The sequence below is a fragment of the Dipodomys spectabilis genome, unplaced genomic scaffold (genome assembly GCF_019054845.1).
Source record: "Dipodomys spectabilis isolate Male_0828 unplaced genomic scaffold, ASM1905484v1 ptg000003l, whole genome shotgun sequence".
NCBI classification, from domain to species: domain Eukaryota; kingdom Metazoa; phylum Chordata; class Mammalia; order Rodentia; family Heteromyidae; genus Dipodomys; species Dipodomys spectabilis.
This window is the reverse complement of record NW_024870680.1, coordinates 15,786,401-15,801,961: the sequence shown is the minus strand read 5'-3', so window position 1 is coordinate 15,801,961 and position 15,561 is coordinate 15,786,401. Positions and strand designations below refer to the sequence as shown.

The 15,561-nt window shown below is 46.1% G+C and overlaps 1 protein-coding gene across 2 annotated transcripts in view; it reads right to left on the bottom strand.

Annotated features, from left to right (window-relative positions):
* Stard10 (StAR related lipid transfer domain containing 10) overlaps positions 1–15,561 on the bottom strand; it is a 29,284-nt gene that overhangs the window by 1,617 nt on the left and 12,106 nt on the right. For both annotated transcript variants that reach the window (XM_042689635.1, XM_042689644.1), the window contains exons 3-5: positions 2,044–2,191; positions 1,441–1,544; positions 748–865 (exon numbers count right to left, since the gene is read on the bottom strand). In XM_042689635.1, coding sequence (XP_042545569.1) covers positions 748–865; positions 1,441–1,544; positions 2,044–2,191 — 370 coding nt within the window. The remainder of the gene's footprint in view (positions 1–747; positions 866–1,440; positions 1,545–2,043; positions 2,192–15,561) is intronic.

Below are 15,561 nucleotides of genomic sequence, written 5' to 3'. Positions count from 1 at the left end.
GAGGCTCAGAGTAGACTCCAAGGACAATGAAGTGTCATAGAAACATTTTAAGCAAGTAAGAGACATAAGGAAATAAGCATTTTAGAAAAAAATTCTCCAGTAGCTTCAGACAGATTAGGTAGCTGCAAATGGAAATGATAGGGCCAGGAGTGATATTGGAGGGCAAATCAGGGACTCCATTGGAAGCTGAGGAAAAGTGCTGAACCACAGGTGCTTGGTGGGGGGTGACTGGAAGGCTGAGACTCAGGAGAAAGGGCAGGTCCAGAGCAGGAGGTAGGAGTTCAGCTTTGGAGATAGTATGTCACAGGTACCTCAGAGACATCCTGTGGTAGACATATATCTAGGATGTGATAGCCACAGGAATCTGGGCCTCAGCAGATAGAGACTTGTGGTCAGCTGCAGAGCAGTCATGGGAGTAGATGAGCCCCCCCAAGAGGGAGAAAACAGGCCTGAGGTTTCCAGGATGGGAAGAGAGGAGAGCAGAAAAGACTGATCAAGGAGAAGCAGCCAGTGAGCAGGAGCAGATCTGAGTAGATGATGTTAGAGCTCATGAGGAAAGCTCTAAGCCTGTGCAGAGGAGCAAGCTGCCATCTCTGCCAATTCTTTTCAAACCATTGGCTTTGGATGGGGACATTCCCAATACAAAACCACTCCTAACAGATGACCTTCCGGATCCCTAAAAATCAAACCCATCCCCTAGGGTACAGGGAAGGATCCCATGACAGGCTGCTAGGGTGAAGCCCTCACCTTTGGGGTCCACCTGGGCCAGGTAGGTGATGACGCAGCTCTTGGGCCCCGTGCTCTGGATGAGGTAACCCGTCTGGATGGACACAGCTCGGACCAAGTCTTTCCGAGGTGGATATTTCTGGGGATGGAAGGCACAGGGAAATGTCTCAGGTGCAGGCAGAGTCAAAATGTCTTTGTGATAGATACATGCACGCACAAACATGCATACATACACAGTTCACATCCTCTGGCCAGGCCTGAGGTGGGGCAAGGAAAAAGGAAGTGGACCAAGTCATCTTTGCCCTATCTTGCTTTCTCGAAAAAGTGCCAGTCTAGGGTCAAGGCTCAAGAGCATTTAGAGACACATAACCCATATCCAGACCAGCCATGTCCTCCCAACATGGCCCCCTCCTCAGGCAGAGCCACAGGATCCTGATGTCTCCTACTAGTTTCCTGGCTAATATCATCCCAGAACTCAGTAAACCAGTCAGGTCATTCCCACCCCCTCGCCTGAGAAGCCCACACTGCCTCTCCTGATCTGCTTGAGAGCCCCAGCAGGGAGACAGAACCCATTATCCTTACTGTAGAAGGAAACTGAAGGCCAAAGGGACTGTGCTTGCCCCAAAGTCAATCAGAAGTCACTGTGGCAGCCATAGCCCAGCCCTGCCTGGCTCCTTCCTCTGCCCACCCAGCAAAGAAGTCAGGTCTACTCACAGGATGTTTGACTGAGTAGTTCATAATGATGTAATCAGCGCCCATGGGGAGCCAGGAGCGGAGGGTGATGACATCACGGTTCTTCAGAGGCTTGGGACACCTCCCTGTGGAGGGCAAGGACAGTTCAGCCAGACCACAGGCCCACCTGCCTGCAGGGTGGGCAGGCTGGGGGGAGAAGGGGAGCATTGCACATGGCAGAGGCCAAAGATTTGGAGATGCCTAATTAACTGCCAGCTACTCCTAATCCAAACAGATGCATCCACCACCACAGTCCCACAGCTGGAACTAGAGCAGAGAGAAGCCCTGTCTTTAATACCTCCTCAGATCTGGTCTGTTTGTATATGTGAATGCTAGTGTATGAGAGAAGAACAGAATTATTGGGACCGTGTGTGTAAATGTGTGTGAATATGTGGCTGTGGTGTGGACATGATGGAGTGTGCTTGTGTTTGTGCGAGGTACATCTTTGTGAACATGTGTGTGCATATTGGTAAGTGCACCCATGGGTTGTGCCCCAAGGAGAGGATAGCCTTGGTCTCTGGCTGGTTGGCCATGGAGAGGGCTTCAGGGAGGGAAGTGGGGAGGAGGATGTTTGTGCCTGCTCACAAGAATAATAGCCCACATCAGCATTGACAGTAAGGCGGGCGATGTCGAAAGTCTCAATGACGTTGCTATCCCACTTCTTTCGGTATTCAATGTCATGTAGGACGTCATAGAGCGTCTCAGCTGGCACGTCACGGCACTCCATCCGGCACTGCAGACAGACAATGATTGTCAAGGTCACAAATGGCTCAGAAATCTGGCCAGGAGACCAGAGGGTCCCTATACAAGTATAGGGAGAAGGAAGAAGGGGAGGAACAGGAGCTATGAAGCCAACATGGACTCACTTCTTAACCACAAGCCTGGTCCAGCTCCCCCAGAAGCCACTCTCTGAAGCCATCCATATACAGCACCAGCCCCTCCTCCAGAAACCTTCCCAGGGAGACTGTCCCTGCTCCCATACATTCTCTACATAGATGCTCTCCTAGACCCCTGTGGCTCCTCCCAAGAAGAAATTTGCAGTTGATTCAGATGGACCCTGGGACTGATATATGCTAAATGAAAACAGAAATGAAAAACCAATACTCTAATACATGGTTTCTTTCCTTTCATAATACTAATCACCTGGCTGTACTGCTTGCCCTCAGAGTGTGTATATGTGTGTGCATGTGCACGTGTGTGCATGTTGTGTATGTTTGTGTGTAATTAAAAAACCATCATTAGTATCTTCCTACTTCATAATCCTTGCATATTAGCTTCACTTACTGTAATATTCCCTCTCAACAACTCTACCAAAGAGAAACCCAAGGAGGAGCTTGAGGCTAAAAGAGGTTAAATAAGTTGCCCACAGCCTGGTAAGCAGTAGAGCTGGAATTTAACCCAGCTCACATATCTGGAATGTAAGTAAAAACAGGACCAGGTTTCCCTAGACGTGCACTCTGAAAGATGAAACTCAATGTTGTTCTGTGATTTCTTTTTTTTTTTTCACCCAAGAGCCCAACCCCCAAGATCAAGTTGCCCTCAGCAAATGGATGAGATTTCTATAAAGGTGTCTCAAAGAGCATTCAGGCAGTGCAAGGAAACCACATATATTACTTTGCACTCACAGGAGAGACATGCAACCACATAAGGAAGGAGCTGCACTGCCTCCCTTCTCAATCCTAATGATGGGGACAGGCTCCCACAGCAAGGCCAAGCCACACCTGTTGAGGATTCTAATAACACCAAACTCATCAGGCCCTACACAAACTTCAGATCACAGAAAATAAAGAGGAACCAACGATGTGACACCATAAGAGGATAATCAGACAACACCAGATGGGGACATTCTACTGGCCCCGTCTCTTCACAGGACACTTTCACATTGACAGGTCAAGGTCATAACAAAGGAACTTGGCAAGACAAAGCGTCTAAGAGGATATACCAACCACCTGTAAAGTATGGCCTGGATTGCATAGTGATCAGGAGACCACCTCTAAGGACATTTTTGAGTGATCGGAGTATTCGATGTGCTGAAATTTTGCAGGAACAAAATGGCGGAGAGAAAACCCAGGTAACAAAATGGAAGGTAGAATATAATCTCCATCTCATTTTAGGAAAACAAATGTATGTTTAGAAAAGGTACAAGAATTGGGTGGGGGGGAGGGGGGAGGCTGGGAAGGGAGGTGAAGGGTAAACAAAGGAGGAGGCTGCAATGCTTGGTAAGAAATGTATGCATTATCCTGCCCATGTAATTGTAACCCCTCTGTATAGTATGTTCTCAAATAAAATAAAATTAAATTAAAAAAAAAAAAAAGAAAAGGTACAAGAAAGGACTGGGACTGTGGTGCTGGTGGTAAAACACCTGAATAGCAAGCACCACTAAAAAGTAACAGGAAGGAAGGGAATGAGGGAGGGACAGAGAGGGGGAATTTTTTTTTTTTGCCAGTCCTGGGGCTCGAACTCTAGGCCTGGGCACTGTCCCTAAGCTGCTTTTTGCTCAAAGCTAGTGCTCTGCCACTTGAGACCACAGCACCACTTCCGGGTTTTTCTGTTTATGTGGTACTAAGGAATCGAACCCAGGGCTTCATGCATGCAAGGCAAGCACTCTACCACTGAGCAACCTTCCCAGCCCAAGAGAGGGAAATTTTTAAATAAAAACTCTCCCAAGATGTGATTCAGAGGTAGTGTGCCTACCTAGCAAGGAGGCCGCCCTCAGTTCATATCTCATTACCACCAACAGAAGACATAGTGGGAGACCATACAACCAGGTATTAGACCTAATACTTTAGGAATATTGCACCTCATTTTACAGTAATGTTCTAGGGGGTTAGCCCTATTTTAGAAATAAGAAAGTGAAGTCCAATCTGGGCACCAGTGGCTCTTGCCTGTAATCTTCCTACTCTGGAAGCTGAGATCTGAGGATCACAGTTTAAAGCCAGCCCAAGCAGGAAAGTCTGTGAGACTCCAATAAACCACCAGAAAATTATTAGTGGAGCTATGGCTCCAAGTGGTAGAACATTAGCCTTGAATGAAAAGCTCAGAGACAGCACCTGCCCTTAGTTCAAGCCCTACAACTAACTAAAAAACAACCCCAAAACACTAAAGTTCAAACTGGAGGTGGGGCTCACTGGAAGAGTGTGCACTTAGCATATGCAAAGCCCTGAGTTCAGTCTCCAGCACCAAAAGAAGAAGAGGGAGGGGGTAAAAGAGAAAGGAAAAAAGAAAGTCAAGGGGAAGGGGCAGATAAATGGATAAAGGGAGGAGGGGGAGAACTGTTATAATATTCAATGCATATCCTATGAAATTAAGAAAATTGGGCTGGGAATGTAGTTTAGTAGTAGAGTGCTTGCCTAGCATGCATGAAGCCCTGGGTTCAATTCCTCAGTACCATATAAAAAAGCCAGAAGGGGTGCTGTGGCTCAAGTGGTAGAGTATTAGCCTTGAGCAAAAGAAGCTCAGGGACAGTGCCTAAGCTCTGAGTTCAAGCCCTAGGACTGACTAAAAATAAAAATTAAGGGCTGGGAAGGTGGCTCAGTGGTAGAATGCTTGCCTTGCATGCCTGAAGTCCTGGGTTTGATTCCTTAGCACCACAAAAGCAGAAAAAGCCAGAAGTGGTGCTGTGGCTCAAGTGGTAGAGTGATAGTCTTGAGCTGAAGAGCTGAGGGCCCAGAGTTCAAGCCCCATGACTGGCAATAAATAAATAAATAAATAAAAATTAAGAAAATTGAAAGGGATGGGGAAGAATGATGAAAAGGGTAACATCAATCAAGATTCATGTACTTAACTGATTTGTTTAATGGTAGCTTCTTTATACAACTACTTTTTTTTTTCTAGTGTAAAATTTTTTTATTTTTTTTATTCCAAGTTTTTTTAATTATCTTTAAGTTTTGTACAACTACTTAAATACAATAAAAATATAATTTAGCCAGGTGCTTTTGTTTCATGTCTGTAATCGTAGCTCCTTAGGAGGCTAAGATCTGAGGACTGAGGTTGAAAGCCATGTTAGGCAGGAAAGTACTTACGACTGTTATCTCCAGTTAACCACTAAAAAGTCATTAGTACAGCTGAGGCCCAAGTGGTAGAGTGTGAACCTTGAGCAAAAAAGATCAAGGCAGTGCCCAGGCCCTGTTCAAGCCCAGCACCAAAAAGTGAAAATAAATAGAAGAAAGGAAGAAATAGAGGGGGGGAGAGGGAGAGGGAGAGGGAGAGGAAGAGGGAAAGAAAGAAAGAAAGAAAGAGAGAGAGAGGGAGGGAGGGAGGGAGGGAAGGAGGGAAGGAGGAAGGAAGGAAGGAAGGAAGGAAGGAAGGAAGGAAGGAAGGAAGGAAGGAAGGAAGGAAGGAAGGAAGGAAGAAAGGAAGGAAGGAAGGAAAAGAAAGGGAGGAAGGAAGGAAAAGAAAGGGAGGGAGGAAAGGAGGGAGGAAGGAAGGAAAGGAGGGAGGAAGGAAGAGAGAGGGAGAAAGCCTGCCAAGTGTGACCTAGAAAAGGGTGTGACTAAAACCCATCACTGAACCAGCAGCCCCCAGTTTCAGCTCTGTCTTCCAAGCCAAGAGGAATCAAAGAGAAATCTGAAGCCTAGGCTTCCAGGTGAAGGAGGAAAACTGCTTGGAAATGAGAAGTTGCCCCAAAGAGTCCAGTGTAACTCCTTGGGATGGATGGGGATCAGGTTCAGTGGAGAAGGGCCATCTAGGAGGGAAGGTATGTGCCAATAACCCTGGCAGAGAGAGCAGCCAGTGCCAAGGGCCAGAAGCAGCATGAGTACAGCAAGCAAGGAGGCTGAATGAGTCCATCTGGCTCAAGTTTTCATGGTGTGGTGTATCTTGGAATCAAAAGGCCCCTGAGTCTAAGTCTTCTTGGAGAAGGAAGTCATTCCAGTGCTAGGTCAGAGAATGCACAGGATGAACTTGGAACATCTTACTGTGCCCAGAAGAAAAGAAGTACTCCAAGAATGACAGTGATCCTGTCCAGCAGACATGAGAGCCAGCCTGAGGGGCTCCTACTGATTTGCCATCAACTCCTAGGTTTATCAAGAACTCCCCATTTGCTATAAAACTCTTTTAGGTCTGGGAAGGTGGCTCAGTGGTAGAATGCTTACCTTGCATGCATGAGGCCCTGGGTTCAACTCCTCAGCACCACATAAACAGAAAAAGCCAGAAGTGGTGCTGTGGCTCAAGTGATATAGTGCTATCCTTGAGCTAAAGAGCTGAGGGATAGTGCCCAGGCCCAGAGTTCAGGCCCCATGACCAACAACAACCACCAAAAAAAAACTTTTTTTTTTTTGTCGGTCGTGGGACCTGAACTCTGGGCCTGGGTGCTGTCCCTCAGCTCTCAGCTTAAGGCAAACACTCTACCCCTTGAGCCACAGCTCCACTTCCCATCTTCTACTGGTTTATTGGAGATAAGAGTCTCACAGACTTTCCTGCCTGGGCTGTCTTTGAACCATGATCCTCAGATCTCAGCCTCCTGCGTAGCTAGGATTACAGGCATGAGCCACCAGTACCCAGCCTATAAAACTATTAAGTCCTAAGAAACCTCAGTGCTAGGCAAACTAGGACAGTTGGTCACTTTTCCATGGACTAAATTTGGAACAAGTTTATTAAAATAATGCTATTTCCAGGAACCAAAGCATACTCAGGTAGATATAAAAAAATAAGTGGGGGGCTGGGAATGTGGCTTAAGTGGTAGAGTACTTGCCTAGCATGCATGAAGCCCTGGGTTCAATTCCTCAGTACCACATACACAGAAAAAGCCAGAAGTGGTGCTGTGGCTCAAGTGACAGAGTGTTAGTCAGGGACAGTGCCCAGGCCCTGAGTTCAAGCCCCAAGAATGGCCAAAAAAAAAAGTGGATGTTTGATTAGGGATGGGGTATTTATATTGTTCCAAAGTAATTGCCTATCAAATACTTACTCATTACAAAGGGAAAGTAAGTAATCTTATAGTGGAGAAGGCTGGCAAAAAAAACCTACCTCAATCAAGTGATCATATGAACATCATTAGTAACAGGACAAGTGACAACCAGGTCTTGACTGATAGGATGCAATGAAAGTAATACAGGTATTGTTTATGAGATATCTGCCCCAAAGTCTTATAACATCAATCTTAAACAAACATTATATGGGACATGGGTGGCTTACACTTGTAATCCTAGCTATCAAGAGGCTGTGATCTGAGCATCCCTGTACAAAGCCAGCCGTGACAGGAAAGTCCCTGATATTCATCTCCGATTAGCCACTAAACAAACTGGAAATGGAGCTGTGGATCAAAGTGATAGAGCACTAGCCTTGAGCAAAAGAGTTCAGGAACAGCATCCAGGCTCTAGAGTTCAACCTCCATGACCAACAAAAAGAAAGCAAGCAAGCATGTAACTGTTATCCCTTTGTTTTTTTTTTTTGTTTTTTTTTTTTTACTGTTATCCCTTTGTATAGCATCTTTACAATAAAATAAAATTAAAAAAACAAGAAAGAGAAAAAGAGAGAGGGAGGGAGAGGGAAGGGGAGAGAGGGAGAGAAAGGAAAGAAAGAAAGAAAGAAAGAAAGAAAGGAAGAAAGAAAGAAAAAGGAAAGAGGAAAGAAAGAGGGAGAGAAAGAAAGAAAGAAAGAAAGAAAGAGAGAGAGAGAGAGAAAGAAAGAAAGAAAGAAAGAAAGAAAGAAAGAAAGAAAGAAAGAAAGAAAGAAAGAAAGAGGGAAAGGGAAGGAAAGGAAAGGAAAAGAAAGGAAAAAAGGAAGAAAAAAAGATTAGACAAAGTCCAACTGGAAACCACTGGACAACAGAACTAGCTTGTAAGCATCATGACCATGAAAGTCAAGACATTATAGAGACAGGAATTAATGAGAAAGTGAATGAGTGGATAAGGTGACCAGAAGGATTTGGTGGTAGCAAAGTGGGTTAGGAAAAGTCAGCAGAGGCCAGATAGGAATGGACAATCAAATCCCAACCACCTTTTTAATTTTTTTCGTGTGTGTGTGTGTGTGTGTGTGTGTGTGTGTGTGTGTGTGTGTGTGTGTGTGTGTGTGTGTGTGTGTGTGTGTTCGCGCACAGGCGCGCGCCAGTCCTGAGGCTTGTACTCAGGGCCTGGGCACAGTCTCTGAGCTTTTTGGTGCCCCAGGTTAGAGCTCTAGCACTTAAGCCACAGCTCTAGCTCGTTTTTTGGTGGTTAATTAAGATATGAGTCTCAAGGACTTTCTTTGCCCAGACTGACTTCAACCTGGATCCTCCAATCTCAGACTCCTGAGTAGCCAAAAACCTTTTCTTGAGCAGCCAAATGGAGAGGTACAGGTGCTGTACGACATGCAAACCTGCCCTTCTGCATACTAACCAACAAGTACTTCTGAGGAAACCAGGATTTCTCTAAGTCCAGTTTAGACCAATGTAAATACCGCATTCCTAATCAAACATCCACTTATTTTTTTTTATACCTACCTGAGTATGCTTTGGTTCCTAAAAATGTTATCACTGAATGTTAAAAGAAATGTGAGTGTTGAGTGACAAAGGACCACACAATTCAGCTTCTATGTTAGACTCTCCGACTTAGGACTGTGCCTTGCCTTCAGGTCAGACTTACCTCCCCACGCTCTTTGCCCTCTCTCACTAGAAAGGAGAGACCTTGCCTATCCCACCCAACACCTATGTCCTACACTCTAAGATCAGAGCTGTAGTGGTTCTGTGGCAGCAGACAGTAAGTAAGCAGAGCCACAAGCCAGTGGGACCCCTGGGGCATTAACATTGCTTAGCACTTTATCTTTAAAGATAAAAAGGGAAACTTCAAAAGCTTCCCCAAACTAGGGATAGATTCTCAAGGAGAAAGGCTAAAGCAGGACCCTGGGTGAGAATCTTGGCTGCTGCAGCCCAAGAAGCTGAGGTAAGCCTAGTGGTCAGGTCACTCAGGAGCGTGTTAACAGGCATCCTCAGCTAGTGGGCAGCCTCTGGCTCCAGCCCAAGCTCTTTCCACAGCCCTCAGGAGGCAGGAACAACGTCAACTGCCAAGTAAGAGGAGGAAATTACATCCTGCTTTGTACTTTGTTCCTGCTCTGGGGCTGGTCGCCACACCTCAAAAGGTGTAATTCTAAGAGGCTTTGGAAGAGCAGGTGAGGAGGTAAGGCTGAGTCACTGCAGACTGAGGGCAGGCCTGTGATGGGAACCCACACCCTTTGGGCCCTGGGCTAGTCAGTTCATCAGTCTGGACTTGGAGTTTCTCCTGGAAGCTGGGACTGAAGGCAGTTGCTCCATAAACCTAGAAAGCCTGAAAGTCTGGTTATGGCAGTCTAGATACAGACATTTTATAGCTGAAAAAACTAGGGCCCCAGGGAGAGCAACTGTCACCACAGGATGTGTCCCAGCACTCCATTCTCTCCGAATATCCATGGCATGAAGATTCCTATTGGCATAGCGTTGTCCAGAACCTCTGGGTATTAGTCCCCCAGCATCCTAAGGTCACAGAGCTACAGGCAGAAGGGACTGGGCAAGCAAGGAAGACAGGAGAGACTCATGCAGTCTTTAAAGCAGACAGTCTTACTAAACAAGCCCAGCTCTTGCCTTGGGCACAAGATTTAACTCAGTAAATAAAAAAAATTTTAGAGATGGAAGTGGCACTGTAGCTCAAGTGGTAGAGCATGCATCTTGAGCTGAAGAGCTCAAGGACAGTCCCCAGGCCCAGAGTTCAAGCCCCACAACAGACAAAAAATAAAAAATAAAAAATTTGAGAGGCTGGGGATGTGGCTTAGTGGTACAGTGCTTGCCTAGCATGCATGAAGCTCTGGGTTCAATTCCTCAGTACCACATAAACAGAAAAAGCCAGAAATGGTACCGTGGCTCATGTGGTAGAGTGCTAGCCTTGAGCAAAAGCAGCTCAGGAAAGTGGCCAGGGCCTGAGTTCGAGCCCCAGGACTGGCAATACTACTACTACTAATAATAATAATAATAATGATAATAATAATAATAATAGCTGTTACTGTTTGGCAGCCTTCCATAGGTAGCCATGCATTCTTCCACACTAGCAAGGACTAGGTTAAATTAGCATGTCCCTTCCTATACTGTGCCCTGGTGCCCCTCTCCCCACCCCTCTCATTTTTGTGACAGTCCTGGGGATTGAACTCAGGACCTGTGCACTGTCCCTGAGCTTTTTTTTTTTTTGGGGGGGTCCGGTCGTAGGCCTGAACTCTGGGCCTGGGCGCTGTCCCCTCAGCTCTTCAGCTCAAGGCTAGCGCTCTAGCGCTTGAGCCACAGCGCCACTTCCGGCTTTTTTCTTTTTGCTTATGTGGTGCTAAGGAATCGAACCCAGGGCCTCAGGCATGCAAGGCAAGTGCTCTACCACTGAACTACCTTCCCAGCCCTCCCTGAGCTTCTTTTTTTTTTTTTTCTGCTTATGTGGTGTTGAGGAATCGAACCCAGGGCCTCATGCATGCAAGGCAAGCGCTCTACCACTGAGCCACCTTCCCAGCCCTCCCTGAGCTTCTTTCGCTTGAGGCTAGTGTCACAGATACAAATGGCCCAAGTAACCAAGCCAATGAAAGAGCAGAAAAGAGTGTTTCAGGCAGAAGGAGGCCAGAGGCTTAGACAAAGAAGTACAGAGCAGCTCCAGTGCTCAGGCTGCATCTTTCCACGCTGCCTCACCTCTCCTCACCTCTCTCCATGCTGCCCTGAGCTCCTCTGGGATGTCTTCCCCATTCGGCATTAGAGAAGCTGGGGAGAGGTGGCCCTATTTGCCAAGGTCCAGGTCTAACCCAAGATCCAAGTCTGATCTCCCTAAGACCTCCCCCGGGGTCCTCAGTATCCTTGCCCATAGGATTTATAAGGCATGGATTTTCCCAAAGTTTTCCAATTTCAGGAGTGATAGCTTCATTCTGCAGATCACTGCTAGGGAAACAGACTCAGAGGAGAAAAATATCCTCCAGGCTGTGCTAACTTCTCAACCCAAAGCATTTCAGCAGAGCAATCACCTTCAACCAACAGAATCACCAATCACCAACAGAATCAGACCCAAATGAGAGGAAAAGTTATCCAACTGGGAATTTGGCCCAAAGGATCAAATCAGTCACAATCTCAATCAGTAATTCAACCCCAATATCACAATGATCATTGAGTCACTGATCAATTCATCACCCTGCAATGGTGACAAGAGCACCTGGACCGCATGGAGGCTGAAATTTACCAAACATCAAATGTACCACAGTATTGCTTTGCGGACATCACCTCTTACCTTCCCAACATCTGGGTGGGAGTCACCATCTCCATTTTAGAGGTGCTGAAACTGAGATAAACAATGGGCTAAGGCCACAGAGCTAACATGTGTTCCTGACTCCAAAGTGTCAGGGAAACCAAACCTGCTGGTGACTGCAGGCTGTCTTGGTTAACTGGTGGCTATTACAGAGTGCACACTGAATTCAGTGGGGCTCAGCACACAGATGCTTCCTCTGAACAAAGTCCCTGACTCAATGACTAGACTCAGTAGCCTCAAAGACAGCTTTCCTGAAAGCCAGCAGAACTGGGTTCTATGCTGAGAGCCCTCTGAGAACCCTCCAGCTATCACACTGCCCTGCCAGGTCCAGCCAACCCTCCAGGTGCGCAGTTAACCCAGAAACTCTGGTCTGTCTGTATCGGACAAGTTTCTGCCCTGCTATGTCCTGGCTATGTGCCTTATGCTGGGCAAAGGACAGGAGTTCTACATCCCAGTGTCTTCATCTGTCAAACAAGAATGAAACATCCCTGGAAGTGGTACTGTAAGGATTAAAGGAGACTTCCTCATAAAGCCCTGAGCAGTGGGTGCCCTTCTCCTGCCCAGGCTGCAGGAGTCTCAAACCTCCCTGGGCCTGCTAATCCCTGAAGGTCAGATATACAATGACAATCTCCAAATGTCAAGATACCACAGAGAGTATGGGTGGACATGGGCGGGGGGTGCGGGGGTGGGGGCGGGCGGGGTGCACAGTCCTCCATACCAGGGCCTGCATAGATCCACCCACTCCAACCTGCAGTCAGGACCTGTTCTCACCATGCTCGACCATGAAAGGAAGGTCTGAGATGCACAGGCCAGCTAGGTACACTATTCAGAGGCCTAGTGTCCTCCCAGACACTCCATGATGTTGAGCTAAAGGAGCATCTGCCCTTTGACTCTGAGTTTCCAGGACCCTCCAAGATTCCCAAGGCCCTTCCCCTTCTTCCTTTCCCTAGGAGAAAAATTTCTGCTCCAGGGCACTGACATTAGAGGTTAGGGGGAGAGGGTGGAAGAAAGATATCTATGCCAAGACAGGTGGCTGAGACACAACTTCCTCCAGGTCTGCTCCAAATACTTCCCCAGAACTTCCCCTCAGTGGTTCCTTACCTGGTGTGTCTTCAAACTCGGGCCTGCTGCCACCTGTCCAGAAAGCCTGTCCTGTTCCTAAGTTGTTTAGACAGGGCACACACCCATGGCATCTATTTTCCTGCAGTACCATAGCCCCTAGCTCATCTTGGCACATAGCAAGTACTCAACTGAGACTAGCTACCTGGACGGAGGGATGGAGACGTGAGCCAACAGAAAGGCTGTACCTGTGTGAGCTTCTATAACTGAGGATGCTGGGATGCTGGGCCATGGCCTGTGGACCACAGCACAGATAAGAGCTTAGAGTATAAATTTCTCTCCTTGAGGGGATACCACTACTGATGCCATCCTCCTCTTACAAAAGGATGCAGGGGTTGGGGTGTCTTAGAAATAGTAAAAGGCAGAGAGATTCTGGAATTTGCTTTATGATCTTTGCTAGTTCTTGTAGTCAAAGAAAGGAAGATTAGCTAGACACAATTAGAGTGTCTATAATCCTAGTTCCTCAGGACACTGAGGCAGGAGGGTTATTTGAGCCTGGAAAAACACAGCAAGACTCCATCTCAAAAAATAAAAATATAAATAAATTTAATTCTTTAAAAACTAGGGCATCAATTTATACTTAGTAAACTAACAGGAATATAGAAAATACCCAGGGCTGTGAGGTTATGATAAAATTGTTCTCAGCCAGGTGCTGATGGCTTATGCGTAAAGTTCTAGGTATATATGAGACCAAGATCATTAGAATCTTGGTTTGAAACCAGCCTGGGCAGAGAAATCCACAAGACTCCATCTCCAAAATAACTAGCAAAACACCAGGTGGAAGCATGGCTCAAGTTGTACAGCACCAGTTTTGCAAAGCAAGCAAGCTCAGGTCCTGAGTTCAAACACCACTCTTCCCCCCTCACCCCCCACACACACCAGACATTCAGGGTTATGGTAGAATATGCTTAGTATATGCAAGCCCCAAATTCAATATTTAGCAATCCTCAACAAAACAAAGAATGTTACACAGTTGCAGAAAAAAAAATCAGTTCCACTTTTCTAGAAAACAATTTGGATGGAAATTTTGATCTATATATATAGGTTGCCCAGCCTAGCTCAAACTGTAATACTGTTTTGAGATCCTCAGTCTCAAGCACTAAGATCACAGGCAGATGCCACCTACCTGGCTTTGGCAAATGTTTATAAAAAAATCATAAAAATGTGTCATTCAAGTCAGTTCCCAGAACCCCTTGACTCATAATTTATACTCAAGAAATAGTAAAATAAGAAAAAAAAAGTTCTGCTACACTATTCATGGATATATTATTGCATTCATAATTAGAAAATTATATTAAGAACCACCTGGACCACCAGTATCTGTAGGCCAGGTTGGGTTCAGAATGACACATCATCCTAATGGTGGCTGCTGAGTTGCCAAGGGCAGTGCCCCCTCCAAAGGCAGGGGTCATAATAGAGGCAGCTTTGTACCCTCAGAACCTAGAACAGGCATAGTGGGAGCAGCTTCCAGAAATGTTTATGAATGTTTATACTCCAGCAGTCTGAGAAACATCTACAGATGCAAACTTAAAAGCAGGACTGGAAGCATGGCTCAAGTGGTAGAATACTAGTTTAGCAAGTAAAAGTCCCTTAATATTAATCCCAGTACTGAAAAACAAACAAACAAATATAAAACTATGTACTGGAGCTGGGAATGTGGTTTAGTAGTAGAGTGCTTATTGAGCATGCATGAAGTCCTGGGTTCGATTCCTCAGTACCACATAAACAGTGCTCACCTTAAGCAAAAAGAATCTCAGGGACAGTGCCCAGGCCCTGAGTTCAAGCCCCAGGACTGGCAAAAAATAAAATAAAAACAAAAACAAAAAACCATCTATGTACAGTTGGGAGCTGGTAGCTCACATCTGTAATCCTAGCAACTCAGGAGGCTGAGATCTGAGGATTAAGGTTCAAAGCTACCCAAGGAGCAAAGCCTGTGTGACTCTTAGCTTCAATTAACAACCAAAAAAGCCAGAAGTGGAGCTATAGCTCAAGTGGTAGAGCACTAGCCTTGAGCAAAAAAGCTCAGGAACAGTGCCGAGGCTCTGAGTTTAAGTCCCATGACTAGTACCAAAGCAAAAAAAAAAAAAAAAGCCAAAATAACTATGTACAAATTATCTGAAAGAAACTGGAAGTAACTAAGTAGAAGTTTCCAATAAGGGAAGGATGGCTCTAGGTGATTTATTACTTATTTATTTAATGCATTTTTTTCCTTTTCTTTCTTTTTTTTTTTTTTTTTGGTCAGTCGTGGAGCCTGAAGTCTGGGCCTGAGTGCTGTCCCTCAGCTCTTCAGCTCAAAGCTAGTGTTCTACCACTTGAGCCACAGCGCCACTTCTGGCTTTTTCTGCTTATGTGGTGCTGAGGAATTGAACCCAGGGCCTCATGCATGCAAGGCAAGCACTCTATCACTGAGCCACCTTCCCAGCCCTTGATGTATTTTGTGTGTGTGTGTGCTGGGACAGAAGGGTCTGGGCACTGTCCCTGAGCTTCTTTTGCTCAAGGCTAGGGCTCTACCACTTGAGCCACAGTGCCACTTCTGGCTTTTTCTGAGTAGTTTATTGGACATGAGTGTCACAGACTTTCCTGCCTTGACTGGCTTCAAACTTCTCAGATCTCAGCCTCCTGAGTAGCTAGGATTACAGGTATGACCCATCAGTGCCTGGCTTTATTTATTTATTTAGGAGACAGAGGTCTCACTATGTAGTCCAGACTGGCCTGAAACACCTGAGCTCAAGAAATCCTCTGAGGGGCTGGGAAGGTGGCTCAGTGGTAGAGT